Here is a 20,219-nt window from a genome sequence, read left to right on the forward strand (position 1 = left end):
TGACTGATCTAGTGTGAAAGGCTACTGCCCTTAGAGCTGCTTCCTCACACACTTCTGCAGAAGGTTCCCCCCAGCAGGGGAGAACTGGGGGGGGCAGCAGGGCAGAGCTCCCCGCGCCTCCCGCACTGCCAAGACGGAGCAATTGCCACCAGCTCTGTAGCACGTTGACAGGAGGAAGTGCAGCCTGCCAAGTTTTCGAAACAAAACAGCAAGAAACACAACTTAAGGTACGGCAACCAAAGAGCATTATTTTTACTATGAAGGAAAAAAAAAAAATTAATTTCTGTGCCGGGTGAGTCAAGCCTTTATTGCTAAACCAGCTTAGATTAAAGCAGGTGGCGAACTGCTATACTCTGTAACCAATGAAAGCACAAAAATCTGTTTCACAAATTGTTTCTTAACATTCCAGTTGTAGCAAGCAGGAGATTCAGAAAAGCTTATTTTAATTAAAAACTTTATTTTTCATTACAATTCACAGTTTATACATGGCAAGACGAACCCTCGCCATGTGGACATTCAGAACACTGTGCTGGGGAGACAAGGGTCTTTGTTATAAGAGCATTGCTCAGTGCTGTGTCATGGAACTTCCTTAGTTTTAAAAGCGTACTCTCTGTAAATGTTAATTGACTGATATTTACACTGAACTGACTGAATTTACATATTAACTTATATTTATTAGAAAACAAGCTAAGCATCCAAAAAACATTAACATTCATATCTTGCATGTTATCTAATGGTCAGAGATGCTGTTAAGATTTGCCACTTGAATCATGCCCAATCAGCAAAGTCCCATTCTTTTTTAATTTACACAGAGCCTAAATTATTCTTTAAGGCCTGTTCTACTCATTTTATGTACAGCCAGGTTACAATAGACTAACATAAGAAAAAAATGCAAAATTATCCATTCCATCCTGCATTTCTTCTGAATCTCATGTACATCTATAAGCAAAACAGAAGATACAAAATTAAAGTTAATGTGTTTTCTTAAAACCAATAAAGAAAACCCATAGTCTGGTTTAGATCTGCTTCTTGTCAGCCTATCCTGTCTGAACAATCATCGGTATTCAGATTGTGCTATTTATCAGCTCTTCTTCATGCCTGCACTTATATTCAGAGCCATCTCTCCTTGAAATGTAGAAAGTCACAGTGATACCAGTTTCAATTGCATTCCCACGTTAGTCACAGCTCCGGCACAGGCAGCCGCCGCACGCTGTGACATTCAGGAAAGCTCTCCAGCAGGATTCCTGGGTAAGATATCATATGGCATCTGGTGTGACTTGACTTAAAAGAGGAAGGAAGTTAAGAATCCTTTTCATAGAGCAAATAGCTGGCAGAAGGTTTACGCTTATTAAAAACCGCTGCATTTTTCTGCATTGTTTTCTGGGTGTGGTTATTAGAACACAGCAATTAAAAGCCTCTCCTGCCTCTCCTCAAAATAGTAATTTTTATTTGCTCTTGTCATCTACCAAATAATTTACTGATAGATAAGCTGCAGATTTTTTGGTACATCTGACAGAGAGGAAAAAAACAACTGCTGACCACTGCTTGAAAAAATAAGACCCGAAGATGGTCTGCAAATTCTACAAGTCAGTGCGAACAAGCATCAGCTGGACCTGAGTAAAACAAAATGCTTCTGGGGGATATGTTTGCAACTGTTGAAACTGCAGTGCCTTTAAATTTAGAGCTAAGAACATCATTTGACGATTGTTGAGTTTTGGCATTCATTCATGCTGGTTGGTATCTTCACGACAGACACCTTGGAAACACCATCATTTCAGGAAGAATGAAAGCTCAAATGAAATACACTTCTCATGCGAAAAAACCAAACAAACAAAAAGCCATACAGGAACTGTAGAGGTTCTGGTTCTTCAAAAGATAAGGCACTGACAAAAATTTCTTAGGTAAAAGGCTGCATAAGAATTTCTTGCCATTTACAAGTGAGTTGTAGTCCAGAAATGGTCCATTCCTAGGCTCAGTAAGGTAGACCCTGAAATTTTAAGGACTGATCCCTCAAAGCTACATTGTTACCATAAACAAGTGTGATTCATTCTTGAGGCCATATGGCACATTAGGAGAAGTGAAAAAACAGTCTGGGCAGAGAAAGGCAGAAGACGTTGCTTGTTCCAGCATCTTTCGATAACAGAAGTGCCATTCATCTTTGTGTCTTTGAAGAGATGCGATGGTAACTCTGGACTGCAGTTTCTGTGGAACTCATGCACACATATAAAATGCTATTAGCATTGATCATCGACAGGGTGGAGAAAAAAAGGTAAATGGCTAGTCTAAGCCAAGAGCTTCTCAAGGACTGGGATCCGAAGTCATGGCTACTTAATGTTTTCAATAACAGCTATCTCTTCTGCTGCACAGTGTGGTGTCAAACCATTCATGTAAATGCTGTCCGTCTTTGTTAGAGCTGGCAAGATGTCCTTCTCACTGGTAAGATGGTTGACTGATAGGGTTCTCTTGCAGGGAGTCAGGTCTTGATTGTGGTTGACGGCGAGTTCTGCAGAGAGCTTCCTTTTGATAGAGGTAGCCCGCTGGAACTTGTCATAGATCTCCACGCTCAGGCGCCTTCGAGTTTCTTTGAACTCTGCGGTGACATTGGCTGTCCACTCCGCAGCATGGGCTCTGAATTCCCCTACCTGCGGCAAGAATGAGACAAAAAAAAGAAGCATTATGGGGCCGAGGACTTTAGGCACTGTTCAGGTTCAAGAGCCCAGTGAGAGAGCAATGAGGCTTTGGGCTGGCAAAGAGCTGCCGCTGCTGCCGGCACAGATTTCTCATGCTGCAGACTCGCTCTTTTATCGGTAGCAACTAAACAAGAAGAAACGTTGCACCAGTAAGAGTTAACAACAACTCTAAAAACACAATAAAAATCTTTTCTGCTAAATTTTCTTTAATTATAGGCAGTCAACAATGCAGGGAAGCTGCAGAGCCCGACAGCTGCACAGTACCCAGCTGGTCAGGGGATGCTGAAATCCCAGCAACCCAGGCTGTGTTATGTATTGTTACAAGGGTGCAGGGTTATTTATGAGCACTTTTACTCTGTCTGGAAAGATCCCTGGGAGACCTGGCGAAGAATTTTCTAAATTTAGACAGAAAAGCTTTTTTAAAGGAAAACGTCAGCTGCTTGTATTCTCTCTTGTTTTGTGCTTGCTCAAACGTAGCGCTAACACAGCAGCGGTTTCAGTCATGTCAGCGGCATGTCTGCTTACCACCCTGGCTCCACCAAAATGACATACTGAAAAGCAGCATGAAGACAATTGCGGAGTGGGACTCCGGGGGCCGTTACCGATCACACCCAGTGGCCGCAGATGGCTGCTGTACCATTACCACAGAGCTGGAGGGGGGTATTGCCACCGCCAAGCCCGCATCTCCGGTCAGGCTGGCTGCAAGGTGCTAGTTCATACCATGGCCACCGTTTCACAGGCGCGTGTATATCCCCTGCTGCCTGCTCGGTTCCTGTGCTCTAACTCGATACGGCCTTATATTGACGGCCTTTACGGCAAAGGCTGCTCCCCTTTCACTACAACTACCATAATTTTTACCCCTTAGGATTTCTGTCCACCATTTCAGTGTTTCAGTAGTAGGAAAGCTGAAGCATCCCACGAGCCCAAGCTCTGAGGGCAGGGCTGAGGAAGGGGAGGAAGGCAGCTGCTGGCACGGAATCCCAAATTATCCTTATTTTTCCTCAGATATGGGATGAGGCAGACTGAGCAGCTCACCCAGATAACAGCCTGAGGTGAACTATGGCCTTGTAATTTATCTGCTATTTATGTTTTCGCTGTTGTATTTCAACCAAACCACTGTTACAATATTAAATAAGTGATATAGGTAATTAAAAGAGTCACCTTTTAGGGCAGATTATCTCGTTATAACTGTGAAGGAAACAGATCATGTCTCTTTAAATCTCTGCTTTGTAGGCGGTTTAATAGTTGAAAGATATCGCACAGGGAAGCTAGACTGCTGATAAATATAACTCCAAAGCAAAGCATTTTAGAAGAATTAACCCACTTAAATAAATTAGTCTAATTGGTACTGCTCAGTCCAGAATTTCAATCATTGGCAAGCAAGCTTGGACTTGGTGAACACAGAAATAAAAAAAAAAAATTAAAAAATTAACCCAGAGAAATATGGGGGGCAAGCCATCAGAAAAAAAGTGGCCACGAGCTTATTCATGCTTTGCAGTGCAGTGGAAAACAGGAATATAATGAAGGTAAAAAATAATCAGCTCACCCAGGAGTGACAGGGTTTCAGGAAAACTTTCCCCCTCCAGAAACAAAACAAAAAGATCTCTTTACCCAGGGGTCATTTTATTACATTTGTCTCAGCTTCAGTGAATTACACAGATGACTAATGTGGACCCATTATGTGTATTTTCTAAAACAAGGATTATTATCTGTAATACACAGAGGACTTGCCCAGCTGAATGATTATTAGTATTTAAATTGTGCAATTAGGATCAGACACACTGCACTTCAGATCTGAAAATAATGAAATCCGTAATGCTGAAACATTTCAGCTGCTACAATATTTTTGTCGTAAACAAGTAATAAAAATATGATAAGCAGTATCAGTGCACACCTTGGGGCAGCCTCATCCTTCTCCAAAGCTTTACTAAAGGCAGGCTGCTCAGGTTCTGGAGCGTGCTTCTGTCCGGGGGAGCAAAGAGCCAGTATACAGGTTCCTCCTATTTTACCCTACACACTTGTACCCTTTACCAGACCAATTATTTTGCTCAGGCACACATCTCTGGCATTCCATATGGTCACATCCAAGGGATGTTATCAGACTGGTAGCTTTAAAATTGTGTCTTGGAAACCTACTGGAAGCTACAAGCATCTTGAAATGTCTTCCCATATGCTTTTTTAACCTTCCTGTCACTAGTAGTTTCAGTCCCCACTTCTCTCATGTTTTCCTAGCGAATAAAAAACAGCTGGCCATGCTTCTGATGAAAGCAAGCCTATAACCCCTCAGACAGGCTCAGAATTCCCTGGCCAGCCCACCTAACCGCATGCTGGTGATGGACCTGTCTTGCGCTGGGCATGCTGCTATATTTTAACTCTTGTGCATGTAAGTTATTCAAGGGAATTTTAAAATTGTAGTTGTTAGGATATCTCATTACTAAATTCCAATTAGATTTATTTTGGGAAGCACATTTACGCAGTCAGCTGAAAAACATCATTAAATATGCCTTTGGAGATGGGCTCATGTTCCAATTAAGGTGATGCGGAACATGAACATGGTGGACTCAATCCTATCTTCCCAAAGACCAGAGCTATGATGCTGCTTGGCACAATTAGAGTGTTATATTAAAATCATGGGGAAAAAATTAAAAATGCGGTGCTATTGCTAAGCAGAATTGAAATACGTAAGTAGTAAAACAGAGGTAATTGGCACGGCATGAGAAACTAGAAGTTCAGGGCTGTGTGAACTATGCATCCCCCAAATTACTGCTTTCAGCCCCTAGCTGTTGTGTGAACCGAAATGCACTCATAAATGTTATCTCTTCGGAATAAAACTCTTAATTCCATAGCACTTACAGACTCAAGCACAAAAGGTTATAGGAAAAGAAACGTGCAGTTTTTAACTGCCAGTGTACATAAGCAACTTGCTCTTATAATTTGATCCCTCCTTTATCCATAGGGACATTTCTGTATACGTTCAGATTCTTTCTGTCCTTAGGGTATGACATTTTATCATACTGCATTACAGCTCCTCTTCATCTGGGGGCTGACAGTCACAAAATGTCTTATGCAAAGTGATTGAAATGCCAGTTGCCTATGCTGCTCAAAAAAAATCTTAACATACCTACCTACCATAACAATTTTTTACTTTTCTCCAATTCTCTTGCCTCATTACAGCACACAGCTCTGTAGACTCTGCAGCTGTCATAGTTGGGAGAAATGTGACATGAGGACTAGGCCTCTTAGACACAGAAGTTACTGACAACTAAGTATTCTACATAAGGCTAAATGACGCAAAATGTTTGAAAAGTAATAGGAAAAACATGTCACAGTGGTAGCACCTGACTCAGCCATACAATAAGCAGCACTAACCTGGCGATGCTGCTCGCGCCCAGTCTTTGGGGAACAGAAAGGCCCCCAGTAATGGGGACACAGGCCCTAGCCGAGCTCCAGGATTAATTTCCTCCACATCAAAATCCAACTTAAGACTGCAAGGTATTAGACATATTTTGCAAGGAGTATCAACTCTTAACATATTAACATTGTACTTCAAACACAGCTAGTACTGTTATGAAGCAATACGTGACTGCCTTATGAGTCCAGGGAAGACAGGTCTCAATGACAAATTCTCAAGAAATACTGTAATGGTATACACAAGTAAATATTCCACATAGCACGCTTCACCACAAAAAACAAGATATTTTTCTACCAAACAGCCAATTCCTCGCCCAGCACAGGCTGTGTGGCCTCCAGCAACCACTGCAGATGGGCCTGGATATCCACCTGTGGTGGAAATGTCACATTAGGTTATAACGAGGAATAGCCTCTGAACAATTCTGAAGTGTGTCTACTCATTCCTGTTAAAGTTACTTTTGATTTTTTGGGGGGTTGTCTGTTTGTTTTTAACTATACATCAAAAAATACTGCATGAACTTCCTCAATGACCAAACAGTTCCCAGGCTGTGCACATACATTATCACCAATATCATTTAAAGATAGACATACTGAGTTTGACAGAACTAGGTATAAACACGGACATTAAGCAACCATTCCTTTACCTGTTCCTGACAAAACCCATCTAAATTAATAATGGCCTAAAACTGGCTCTCAGTCAATATCACTGGCGAGACCAAAACTCTCTATTCGTTTTCATCACCACCATGTTTTAGCTTTCTCACTGTCTAGCTGAGCTCCACACTTGGACAGAGGCCAACAGCATAACCCAGAATGTGAGTATGCCCAAGGGAATGCTACTGGGGAAAAAAAAAAAAAAAAAAAAAAAGGCATTTGAAGATACTGAAGCACCTGCTTCATTCTTCAGTACGTTTACTCTAACTCCTTATACTTGTCAGAAGTTTGGGGATCTTTCTGGACACCCCGTTCACAAGAGATATCCAAATAAATATACAAACAAAACTGCCCACCATGCAGGATGACCACTCATCCTATTAAGAGCAGTCTGGACAGCACAAGCCATGTAGCCATAACCTTCACATGTGTAATCTGTACTTTGAATTAAGCCACATCTGTGGTCTAACAGAAAAAAAACCCCACAAGCCTAATTAAAGATGTCTTTAAATAAACCAAAAGGAATACAGACTTCTCTAACTTAACTTTGCCTTAGTTTTGTTCCTCTCTCTCAGGGAGTTTCTTGAAAAATTCCCACCATTACAGTATAACCAGTTAATCTACTTCTACTGACAGAGAGGGAACAAAGACAGCCTGCTTGCATGGGGTTCAGATATACGACATCAAAGTTATGATACACTTGGGAGAAGATAAACCACTAAGTACCAAATAAGAAAAAAATTAACATTATATATTCTAAGCTAGAAAATGAAAACATATATTTTTAAATAATGTGTATAGCTTTTTCTTTCATAACTGTACTTTATGTTGTTTCCTTTGGCATAGGGGGCTCATACACTTTACAACGGCCATGTTAGTGCAAGCCAAAAGAATTAATTAAAGGGTTAGGGGTTTGGGTTAGTAGATGAGCTTGAGATATCCATCTGACTGCATTTTAGGGTAAAAATAAAAAAGTGGCCTTCCTTACAGATATTCTTAACGCTCTAGAAGTTCCTCAGTATACAATTCCTAACATTTATCCCTAACGCATTCTCCAATGTTTTGCAGCTTCATTTTTCCTCTCCAATGTACTTTTTCTGTTACTTAAAAATAACACACCCAATTAACCTCTCCATGATACGCTACTCAGAGACAAAGCCAGAAAGAGCACGTACATGTCACATTATCCAGGCAGCAGAGTAGAGTACATAACATTTTGTCTTAGCTTTCAAGAAACTCATCCAGCATTCGCAGAAATTGTTCTCAAAGACTCACTTAAAAAACAAAATTTAAAATAATGTAGGTACGGCGAGGGTTGATGGGTTTAACAATGCAGCTGCTGGGTGGGCTGATTCCCTGCGTGAGCGGGCAGGTTTGTCTATCCGCCATCTCACTTTTCTGCAGCTCTGGGCATGCATACACCACCTCTTCCCACCCGAGCCGCTGCTGGCCGCAAATTTATGTTCTCTCCATCAGTTGTCTATAGGCTGGAGAAGACTGGAGTGTAGAAGAGAAAAAGACAAGTTTCGCAGACATTTTTATTGAGGCCTGTGCATTTCCTCTATGTTAAGGGAATGTCATTTAAAGTCCAACTAAATAAATTCCCACCCCAATTATCTGTCTTTTAGTACTTCTGTGATTGTAGTGTTATCATTAAGTACCCAAACCCCATTGTGCTGTAATCTGTGGACAGGTATTTAGAAAAGACTGTGCTCTACTTGTCTTTAAAGGTAAAGAAAACAGTAACAAAATGCAACACAGAAATACCACAGGCCCCTATGCTGAGCTTTCCCAGGTGTTTAATCACTACCTCCTATTCCTTCATTCTGTTAGGAGCTCTGTTCTGTTAGAGTTCTCTTAGAACTCTTCTACACCAGGTATTTAAGCTACCAGACTTTAATTTCAAAGTGAATGGCACAAATGAAGCAGTAAATGATCCCTTTTTTGGTTCCCCTGACTGGTATACACGTCTCGCTGTTTTTCAGGCAAATATTAGAGGGGAGAAGATTCTATTTTGTGAAATTGCCATCTTCTGCAGTGACATTTAAATTACATAGACTTTTGTATTTTTGTAGCCATGGTGGTCAGAAATGTTTTGGGAACAATGCTTTCCCATTGGAAATTGGATTATTCAGTCCTGTAATAAGTAATGTTTGTGAGTTCATTCTGGTGAGCAATGATTGTTTGGTTTCACCCACATAACTTCCATGAGCACATCTGATGCCTTGGATGAAATAAACCACATTCTCCAATGGGAATGCAGAGACCCCATGAATTTTGATTATTTTTTTGTGGAGGAACATCTATGGTGGCAGCTGTGGGAATATGTTTTGTGGAGATGTGACAGATGGCGCATACAGAAATGGCCCTTTTGCTCTATCATGGTCTGATTCAACAAAATAAAAACAGGTAGCCTACAGAATAATATAAAAAACCCATGTCTACAAAACCAGAACCAGATATACTAACAGTCATCACATTTATTTTGTTACGCCTCTTTTTTTCCAAATATATGAATGCTCCTGTGTTAGGTACCTCCTCAGGACTATTCTTGAACTTTGCCCATCAGACACCTCTTTGTGTAGAGCTGCATGTGAGCGTCTCTCAATACTGTACACAAGTTATTGGCCTGATTATCTCAGTCCCTAATGTTCTTCTTTATTAATAACTTCCAAAGATAAAAAAAGATGCTGACATTTTCCTATCAAAATCAGCTGTTCTGCTTAGTTGTTTCATCTACCTCAGAGAGTCATCCAGCCCCTCTTTTCAACCTGATGAGAGTGAACGACATCCACCTGTATTAACCACAAGAAACTATTTAGGATTACGTAAAGCTCTACCAGCTGAGCTGAAGGTGATTCAGGAGAACAGCATGTATTCTCTGTCTGCACTACACAGCCAATGACTTTGCTGCAGCCAGAAATAGCAAGCGTTTTAAGAATTATACTAGAAGCATAATGAAACCCAAGCCACAGGCAGCTGAAAGACTGTCGCAACTTTCTCCCATAGGAAAGAAACAATGATTGTTTCATAAACTCCTTGGACTTCTTTAGCTTATAAAGATATGCTAAAGGAAACATAAAAAAAGGATTTTAAATTTTGATTTGGTACTGAGTAAGGAATGGCTATTGTAACTATACGGTCACATCTCAGTAAAAACTGTTTATTTCTTAACTTTCTAATGTCAATGTCTGGAGTGATACTTGTGTGAAATATTAAAGCTCCACTTTGGTTGTTCAACCCTAGCATTACAACTGCACTCATCCCTTGTAAAGGAAAGAATTCCATAATTTCTTCAGTCCTTTTTATCCATGACTGCAAAGCAGTTTCCTCACCGTCAACACTTCTTCTTGAAGATGCAAGGATATTCTGCTAAACTGGCTTTGTCTGGGGATTTGTCCACCAGACAGCTATCAAATGCATACACACTCAGTTTTGGCGCCTTTTCCTAACAATATCCCAGCACAGATAATAGCTTAAAAAAGTAAAGTTTTTAGGAATATTAATCATGAAGATATGGGCTGAACAGATTCCAGATTAAATATCACTTTGTCAATAGAGTTAAATCACAGATATATTTGTCAGAGTAACCTAACGGATCAACTACATCTTGTCTCCAAAAATCAAATTTTCCTAATATAAACCATGATAACGTACATTCAGGGAATCTTCATGGGTTATTAGCTCCAAGAAATGCCACTGCTATAACGGAGCTATCTTTAATCAATTTCTCTTATTATGAAGTATCAGTCACTTGCTCCAGTTTTATTTCTTGCAAATTCAATAGCTCTCGCCATCACGACCTGGCTGCACGCAGCCCACACTGGCAGCATTTCCACCTCCCCTGACCCACGCAGTCGGCAGGGTGAGACAAGGGGGGGCACCGCGGGAGAGCAGGGCCAGGCGTGGGGGCTGGCAGGCCAGGCGCCAACAGTGCCCCCCTGCCCTCGGCAGGCACAGCGTGCCCCGCTGCTCACCTCTCTTGTAACCAGCACCGCCCCAGCATCACTTTGGGACCTGGTACTTAATATGCAATAGCAAAACAGCCACCTCTAAAGGGCTTTCATATGCCCGGGCAAGAGGCATGATATAAACATAAACCGCACCAAAATGGTAACAGTGTAGATGTTACCTTTATGTGTGTGTGTCGAATGTGAAGTTAAGCAGGCATCGCATGTCCGAAGTACGCAAAGCTATGAGGAAAGACATCTCAGGAAAAGCGTAAAAAAACATCAGCAGACTGGTTTTTCTGGGACTCCCAGAACAACATGTTCTTTCATATTCATTACTGCACATAGTACTACAGTGTACTTGTAAAAGAGCGATCAATATGGAAACTCGGTATTACAGACTGTTGCTAGGGCAGGACTGAGAACACCACCGGGATTACTTATCATCTCTTGCAAAGGGAAGACATCCAATTGCATTCAAAACCAGGTCAGCCGTTTCTGCTTTCTCCTTACACCGATACCACTCTTTATACATCTCAGACTCAGAGACATTATGGAGGGACTGTACTCCCATCTTTCATTTTTGGGGTCATTTTTGTACCATTGTTAGGCAAATTTGACGAGACCTATGGCTGTATTTACTGTAGGAAGATTTTATATTTCCCCCCCCCCATCTCATAGAAATTATTAGACACAACCACCTTTTTGAATGTGGCTATTCTGTCTCATACACGCTTTTGTGTATATCTTGGATGGACTGTAAAAAACTCTAAATGTTAGACAGACTTCTCTTCAGATGGCTCTTTTGCCATTTTTGTAGCGTACTGTATTCTTTCCAAAGTTTAGACCACAGATCTAGGAACTGTTTTCTGGTAATATACTTTATTAATAACACCTGCAGCAGTAACACCAATTTCCTACAGAAAGTCAACGATCCCTTGCTTGCACATCCTAGAATTGTGTCACCCCTATTAATCATTGCCTTGCAAAAGGGCCCCACATGCAATTGCTCTCACACCGTGACTGTCTCCCACAAATATTTCTGATTCAGTGCTTTTTAGGAACAGAATTCCATCAAGTCAGTCTGACCCACCCACTGAACTTGAATATCCACTTAATTCTTAAAACTACTGCAACTGTTTTTTAATTTTTTTGTAAGAAAAGAAAAAGCACAAATGGTTGTTTTCTTCAACAGAAGCTGATTCATCTCGCTTAAAACAATGCACAATGGACTGGCAATTGGGCTCACCTTTGTAAAAAGCCTCTGATCACCAGGCTGAACAGTTATTACCACCTTCATTTCTAAGCGAATGGATTTTGCTTCTTAAAAAACAGCGAGAGCCAGGTTAAGAGCTCACTGTTACTGAAAGAACTTATCCTTCCTCCTCCATGGTCAGACACCCTCACCAAACAGCCTCTGAGGCCTATCTGTTTGCCTTGTATACCAGTTCAACTCACTAAAACCTCACAAAACTGTTTTTTACTTGAGCACGCTCATATTTTCATCTTTTCATGCATACAGCCTACATTTAGGGTCCCTCCTTGGGGGATATGAGAGATGGGTTCAAGTTCTCTTTAGGCTGGGACCCTTATGAGAGGTGAGCACCTTTAGCCTGAAGCTAGTAAAATGAAAATACAACAAATATTATAGGGAGTGTGATAATCTCCATGGCATCATCATGACAAGCCTAATTCTGTTTTGACAGACATGAGTGACAGCTCTGCCACTGGTGCCAAGAAGATTAAACTGAATGAGGATTCAGATCAGTCAAATTTGTTTAATTTGTTTATAAATATCAAAGATAAAAATTGCCTCTTTAATTTCCACAAGAAGTGAATGTGCTATTTCTCATGAAATTTTGGGCTCGGTTTTTAAAGCTAGATCAATATTGTTCAATTCAAAAGAAAGACAACTCAGCATGAAAAATCACTTGTGCAAACTGAGCCGGTGTCTAACATGAGTCAGTCACCTGGACCGTTGATATACAGTGAAGAGAACAGGCTCTTCCAGGATGCATCTCATACTGTAGATGCCTTAAAAAATTCAAAAGGATTATGCTAGAAACACTCGTTTCCTTCCACTGACTATAAAGGTAATGTAGATGACTAGGTCAGATGTTGATATCTTAACTGAAGATGAATCCCATCTTCATTGACTTGAATGGAGTCTGGACTAGAGCTTAAAGAGAATACCATGAGGCCAAGGGACATAAGCACTTAATTTTAAAAAGAGGAATGTGAAATGTATAGCCCAAATGACTAGGAATCTTGATTGGGTAGGCATTTTCATTGGAAACGTTGAAATTCAGAAGCTGCAGCACACTGAAGTAAAAGGAAAATATGACAAGGAAAAAATCCTGTGGAAATTTTACCTTCCAAAGAGACTAAAATCAGAAGACTTTAAAAGTGCTCTGAGTAATCAGAGTATAGAGAATAATGAAGAGGAGGGAGTTTAAGGCAAGCTAGTGCAGCTGAAGCTGAACTTCAGAGACAGATCGCCTACTTAAGATTATAGCACACAGCATGTTCCAGTGACTTTCTGACACTTCATCTATCTTACTGTATGAACTGCTTCCAGCAGCAGATCTATCCTTCTAAAACTCCCACTTCTGTCTCTACTTGTCTTTCACTTCCCTCCCCATTTGATGCATTTAAAACTCTCAAGAGTATTTCAGGAGACAAAAGCCACCCGAGCAACTGACAGACATTCTGGTTATCTGGATTTTAATATCAAAATACAGCATTATTGTGGATCAGTGCACATCTGATCAGATTTTTTTGTCTCAGTTCCACTTGCATATGGCAAACTTTCCTGGTAGTATCCTGAAAAAAAACAGATGCTTTGTTGAATCAGTGAAATGCATTATTACTGCAAAGTCTTACGTAAACTGCTTTTAAGAACGCTGCAACTGCATCAAGAAAAACACGAACAGGACTACAGATATTAGGTGACACTCATTATCAGCATGCCCACTGCCCGGAATACGGAGGTTTCCTTTCACAACACACACCCTAAATATGCTATGATAAACTCCTTTTTACTTTAGACTACAGGAAAAGGCAAAAAGGAGAGTATCATGGCTGCCTATCAAAAGAGATATCAAATACCTTGGTTGATATACAGTTTTGGTTGTTGAGGGGAAGTAAAGAGAAGGGCTTTTCGACACTTGCAACCTGTCTTCATCCTCGACTCTGGTACAATCCCTAGACTTGGCTGCTGTCAGCCCTCGGTCTTGGACCACTGAAACCAACACAACCGATCACTACTGAATGATCTGCTCCTTCCTGCATTTAAAACGTGGTAGGCTACTACTATTTTTTTAATGGTATGGAAGGTAAGATACAAATCCTACACAAAATCTTGTTTACTTGCAGGTGTTGATACCCTCAGTAAGTTTTGTGAAGGAATATATCAAACTAGGATATATCAAACTGTTTCAGTTTTCAGAGTGCATTAATTATGGTCCTATAGATTTTATCATAGCCTCTGTCTCTCACTAGATTTCAGTGCATAAATATTGTTTCTAATTTCAAAGGCTACCTTTAGGTGTAACGATCTATCTCCCCAAGGACTGACAGAATGTTTCCTTAAAAGGCAGTTAAAAAACATGCTTAGAACTAGTATTTTCCATTGCACCCATTTCTACTATTTGAACTCCAGATAGGTTCCTCTACTATAATCTACATCCATAGAAGCTGGAACAGACCATCGTAAATTTAGGTTTAACTGAAAAAACAGACAATATAAGAAATTCAGTCTCTTCTGGCTTCTGCTGGCATAGAGGGGACTTGATGACTACATTTCCACTAAACTCCTTCAGCTTCTTCACTCAAATTTTCCTAGGATGAGGAAGGATCATAGTAAGGATGAGCTAAGAGCAGCAGTTTTTATCACAGAATGCTACCTGTGAAGTGAATATTTGTACAATGCTTCTGTTCAAACACAGCCAATCTTATAGCAAAATGCCATGTATTTATATAACTAACTTTCTACAAAGTATCATTAGGACAGAATACAGAAATAATTTTCTAACTCGCACACAACTTGTGCTGTGCCATAATTCGGTTCTCAAACTGGTCACTGTCATTTTTAAAACTGTAGCATTTTTAAACTGCTAAAACATTTTCTTTGTTATGAGTTCTGAGACATGCCTGAACAATGGTTTAAGAAGTTGCGAGGAGATTTCTGAACATCAGAGATACGATTAATTGAACAAATGGTACCAATTACGTTATGTCTATCTTTAATCTAACCTAACACGAGACACTTGTATACAGCAAAATCCTGAATACCTGCATCAGCCAAAAGAATTTGGATATATCTGAAGAATGAGGTTTTCCTTTCTGTAGACAAAATGAATACGCTTGTTTAGGCTACAAAGGTGAAAAAGAATGGAAAGATGAAATAGGGCATACATTCTTGGTGCCTGAGAAAAGAAAGTCTGGCATAGCACTCTGCTCCGTAACTTGGGAAATGGAGTTTTACTTGATAAAAATAGGAATATGTTTAATGTGGTAAAGGAATCCATAAGTTTTTTCAATTCATGCTTCTTTATATCTTTTCCAAACTTAATCTGCATTGAAATAGCTTCAGTATAAAATAAAACCACGATATTACAAAACTCAAACATTCTTAATATATTATCATCATTGTAATAATATGGATAATGAGACACTCTAAACAAGATTAACCCCTGAGTGTGCTATGTAAAATTATATAGTCACAATAGCATCTTACTGTCTGGATAAAAGAGACAAGAATGAGAAAAGTGAGATTAAAGACCAGATTAATTCTAGGAAGTAGTGTGAAGAACTAGACTGTGTCACCAATGTCTGAGGAAATGCAGCAAACCATGCATGAACAAGGTATTTTTGCATAGTCCCAAGTCATAGCGCCTCAGTTGTACCACATTTTTGAAAGAATCCAGAAACAAGTAGCCCAGGGAAACTAAATGCAGTTTAGGAAATGCCCCAAGTTGAGAGCAGTTAGACACCAGAAGAGCGCACAGGGGAAACACCACATGTGCTTGCCCAGCTCTTACTTATTCCTAGCGCAGAGGGAAAAATGGGCTAGACTGACCTAGTTCTGAAGTTCAAAATAATGAAGAAAAACGGTGCAGGTTAATGGCATTTGAAGTAATCTATTGGTTTCCCTGCAGCCACTGTAAATCATGGAGTTCGGTGTGAAAGACGCCCTCAGTGCTTTTCCAGAAAACAAAATTATGATCCTGCAAACTCTTGAACTTGCAAATAGGAATGCTTGTGTGATACGTGCTGCTCCATATCTGTGAAGGACACTAGTAAAGCTCGTTGTGTAAGGAAAGTTATAAATACCATTTCAAATTTACAGCACAGAGGCAAAAGATGATACTCTTTAAATGAAATTGGTCAAATAAATATTGTCCTCTGCTTCGGAGCTAAGTGTTTGCGAAATGCCTGGTAAAAGTGCTGTCTCTACCTATAAAGAGCTATGAGCATGGCCAGGGCAACGAGCAAGGGCTGCCCCCCCCACATGCCTCACAAAGTGGGCTTAATCCTGCCCAAGCGCCCAGCTCACGTCCCCCTGCCTGCTGTCACCGTCACTGCTGCCCTCCGGTCAGAAAGCGGCAGGGACCCTGAGGGTCTGGACTGAGTGAAGGTATAGAGGGGTAAGCTACCCTTCATAGCAAGGTCTTTGGGAACCCAAGGATTGCCAGGATTACATCTAGGCATTGATGCCGTGCCCCACAGCTAGGAAAACAATTTAAAACAATGTAAGTAGCAGGCCACTGCACAATAACCAACATATTCATTCCATCAAAAAAAGAAATTAGAGGTTTTATATTTGAGTCATACAAACGAACTGATGCGTGCAGAGGAACTGAAGTTAAATTAGAGGGAAATAATATGCTGCTTAAAACAACATTAATTTATTTCTCAAACTTCTAATAAATCCTGAACTGTGCTAGCTGCAATCAAAGCAAATTTTATTTATCCTACAACATTTTCAAAACCAGGACATTTTCTTAAATGACAAAATTTACAGTAAAATATCATAGCATCATTGGAATGATAAATACACATTTACAAGTGAAAATGTATTTGAACTGAAAACAATGCACCTGACTACAAATAACTAGGCACGCTGCTGAAAATATTATGGTAAAATACACCCAGGCATATTTAAATAATTCATTCCAATACCTTGCATGATATGAAACATTTATTCTCTTACCACTATAAAATGATCAAAGTTATCTTGAATATAACTATTTAGAGATGTGGTCATTTGGCTTGGGGTTTTTTTTTTTGTTTGGTTGGTTTTGATTTTTTTTTTTCAGTTTTGGTTTTTTGGTTTTTTTTGTTTTTATACATACCTGCATCCCATATAGAAACAACCAAAGCAGAATGATTTTTGCCTCAAAAATTAAGGACTACATTCTATTGTCTAGAATAATGCTTTTAGAGAATTTTCTCCTGTAAATCAGGTGCAATTGTGCATATACACTTAATTTAATAATACATTTAATCTAATTTTATATGCAGCCATGTAAAAATCACTGTACGTTTGACTAGACTGCTGCAAAGTTTGCTATAGTTTGAGCTGCAGCATATACTTCATACATAAACAGCTTTGACCTACGCCCTAAGAGCAAAAGCAGCTATAAGCTCATCTGACTTCTAATCCAAGTTCTAAAAAAGCAGTATTTCTTCCCCTTTCAAAATGTTCTTACCTCTTCCTTTGTCTTTTTTGATATGACTCTTAGCCAGTCTCCAATCATGCTGAGGACAGCTGCAAAGTAAGCAAGCCCAACAAGGATCCAAAACCACACCACTGGCTTATAAAAATCTAGGTACTCAATATCTGATCCCCCTGAAAAACAACACAGTTAAAATTAAAGCAGACTTCATAGTTATAGGTACAAAACTGTTTTAAAATTAATTATTTTCCTTAAAAAACAGTGATATTTCTTACAACTTCTTCCATTTCTTACCCATGCAAAAACTCATAGCAAAACATTTTGTTGAATTTGAAGAAACGATGATCTAAATTCATCCACTCTTGAAAACACAATTCGGAACATGCAAATTTTAGAAATGATTGCTAATCATTCAAAAATGAACACATACAAATTGATTCAACTTCTGATATATCATTATTTAAGGTAGAGGTCATAGAGGAGAGCTTGAACGAAAGGACTTCCCACCTGCTCCAAATAACAATGCTGTGCCAAATTTTAAGTATTGTTCTGGAATACGTAATGTGTTCATATCCTGAGAAATATGATTTTGTAATGACTTTGAAACCCATCTTAATACTTACATGAATCCTTTAGCCCCAGTAAAGAAGAACAGCACCTGCATTACCAAGTGTCCCTGTTGGGTAGGCAAACATTATCAACTCCATTTTGCAGAAGAGGAAACCAGGGTGCAGGGATTTGAGCTGAACTGATCATACTCAAAACAAGGTGGATAAAATAAATGTCAGCTGAAGGCAGCTTTTTTGAATCCCACTGACATAAGCACCAGTCACTTCCTTCCTTCCAGTGTTAAAGTAAAAGAGGATAAATTTCAGAGATGTCTTCAATGGAGCTTTCAGGTACAATACAGCTATAGAGAACAGATGTCTTATTTCCACACAAAAAGTTATGTTCATCCAGAGCTCTTGACAACACAAAACTACTCACATTTCACATCTTGCAGTACAATAAAACAGAAACCTTACACTTGCAATTCAGCTGTATTACGACAAATAAAATCAGGTTCTTAGTTTGGGTTGCTGCAAGTAGAAGTCTGATGTGCACATCTGCCCACAACTGAAGAAACTCTACAGTAAAACCTTTTCAGGCACATTAAAGTAGTCTGTATGGGTACATAATATATTGTTTTATGTATCTGCATCCTCTACTGGAACAGTCAAAGGAAAACTGCCCCCAAAATATCAAGCACCTTGTTAAGTAACAAGACTAACTCTTCATGAGAGTAATGTTTTTTTCTGGCTGTTATTATCTAATCATCACAGAGATTACATGCAAATAACACAGAATTTTACTGATAGTTATCTTTGTATGAAAGCCCTCATAGACAGAAATTTGTAATTCTCATGTCAATAAGCCTTTTCATCAATAAGATCCATTGAGCTGGAGTTGTTTACTCAACTACGCAAGAGATGAATTCACATTGCAAAAATGGATATACTTTGACTCCTGCACATTCACAAGTAAGGTAGAAGTCAGGGCTCTGTCTGGAACAGAAGATTGCCAGTCACCAAAGGGTTCAGTTTGTCAGACACCAAGACAAACCAAATATCAGAAATGAGGTGATCTGTTAAAGTCATCCAGCTCATGGCGATCCAGTAGAACAGGTAAGGATGATTCACCCAAAATTTGTTGTCATTCAAAAAAATGGTTGATTACTATCATGCCTTTGCTCTATCAGGAGCTAGTAATGAACCATGCTCGGTGCTTCACCTTCTTCTCCAGCTGTTCATAGAGTGCACAAGAAAGTATCATATAAAGCATCCACCAAGCTGGCTTCTAATTTTTGATGTGTTCAGTTTATAAACTGAAACTGGAACCTAACTCTGCAAGTCTACACGGAGCATTTCCTTCACAGTTTATACCTAATTTGTTTACAGCAAGGTTAATTATGAGGGCAGGAGTTAGGACACATTCATATTCAATCAAGAGCTTTCTTTACTGTCTGGCCAGGAGATGGCTCCATCTATCCATGCCCAAAGGAGTTCAGCTTTCCTAAAGTTAGAAATGGACAGTCAACAACCCTCTAGAAATAGGCTGAACAGCTGAAATCTTCATTGGCTGTTGAGTTTCTGAATTTCAAGAACTCCTCGGGTGATGTCTCAATTTAATGGAACACCAGGGAGAGAGAGAATGACATACCTCAGGATGTTTGTCCTGAGATAACTACTGTCTCCTGTGATGCTGAAACGTCACGGAGTGCTATAATGCAGTTACCTGGGAATGTCATTAAATAGGATTTCACTGGTCGGAAAACACGATCAAAAGTCAACTATACTGAATTTAAAGTAAATGGAATTCATTAACTACTGATTTACAGTTCACATAAATGGGTATGAATGTATTTGGATATGAGTATGTATAGGTAAATGTATTTATACTGAAGAATATGAGATAATTCATCTAATGATTTTACTGGTAACATTGTTAAAAGCATATCAACGTGATACATTTGCATGGATTTTTCATAGCATAATTTTGACTTAATAATGCTATCATCTTTCTTTTGCAAAGCAGATTATTTTATATACCCTTCAGGAAGCAAAATGCTGAGAAGGCAGAAGCTCAATTTTGTTGTTCGTTTGGCAAAACCAATTTTGTGGGCCAAGGGGAAAAACTTTTTTCCAACTTTGTTTGACCTCTATCTGAAATAGGTTACAACCATAATAAAGAAGACATATATTTTCCAACTGGAGTGTGTTTACTCTTTGACTAAAAGTCTCGCTGCCATAATCTTTTACCAAGAGCAGCCACAGCTTACCACTGAGATGTTTTGT

General features: G+C 39.5%; 1 protein-coding gene across 4 annotated transcripts in view; it reads right to left on the reverse strand.

The window, feature by feature from the left end:
- Positions 1-291: 291 nt before the first annotated feature.
- The window catches only part of KCNK2 (potassium two pore domain channel subfamily K member 2), a 108,557-nt gene continuing 88,629 nt past the window's right edge, over positions 292-20,219 (reverse strand). For all 4 annotated transcript variants that reach the window (XM_074579446.1, XM_074579448.1, XM_074579447.1 and 1 more), the window contains 2 exons: positions 17,419-17,558; positions 292-2,642 (listed from right to left, as the gene is read on the reverse strand). In XM_074579446.1, coding sequence (XP_074435547.1) covers positions 2,325-2,642; positions 17,419-17,558 — 458 coding nt within the window. In that variant the 3' untranslated portion in view covers positions 292-2,324. The remainder of the gene's footprint in view (positions 2,643-17,418; positions 17,559-20,219) is intronic.

The sequence above is a fragment of the Larus michahellis genome, chromosome 3, assembly GCF_964199755.1.
Source record: "Larus michahellis chromosome 3, bLarMic1.1, whole genome shotgun sequence".
NCBI lineage: Eukaryota > Metazoa > Chordata > Aves > Charadriiformes > Laridae > Larus > Larus michahellis.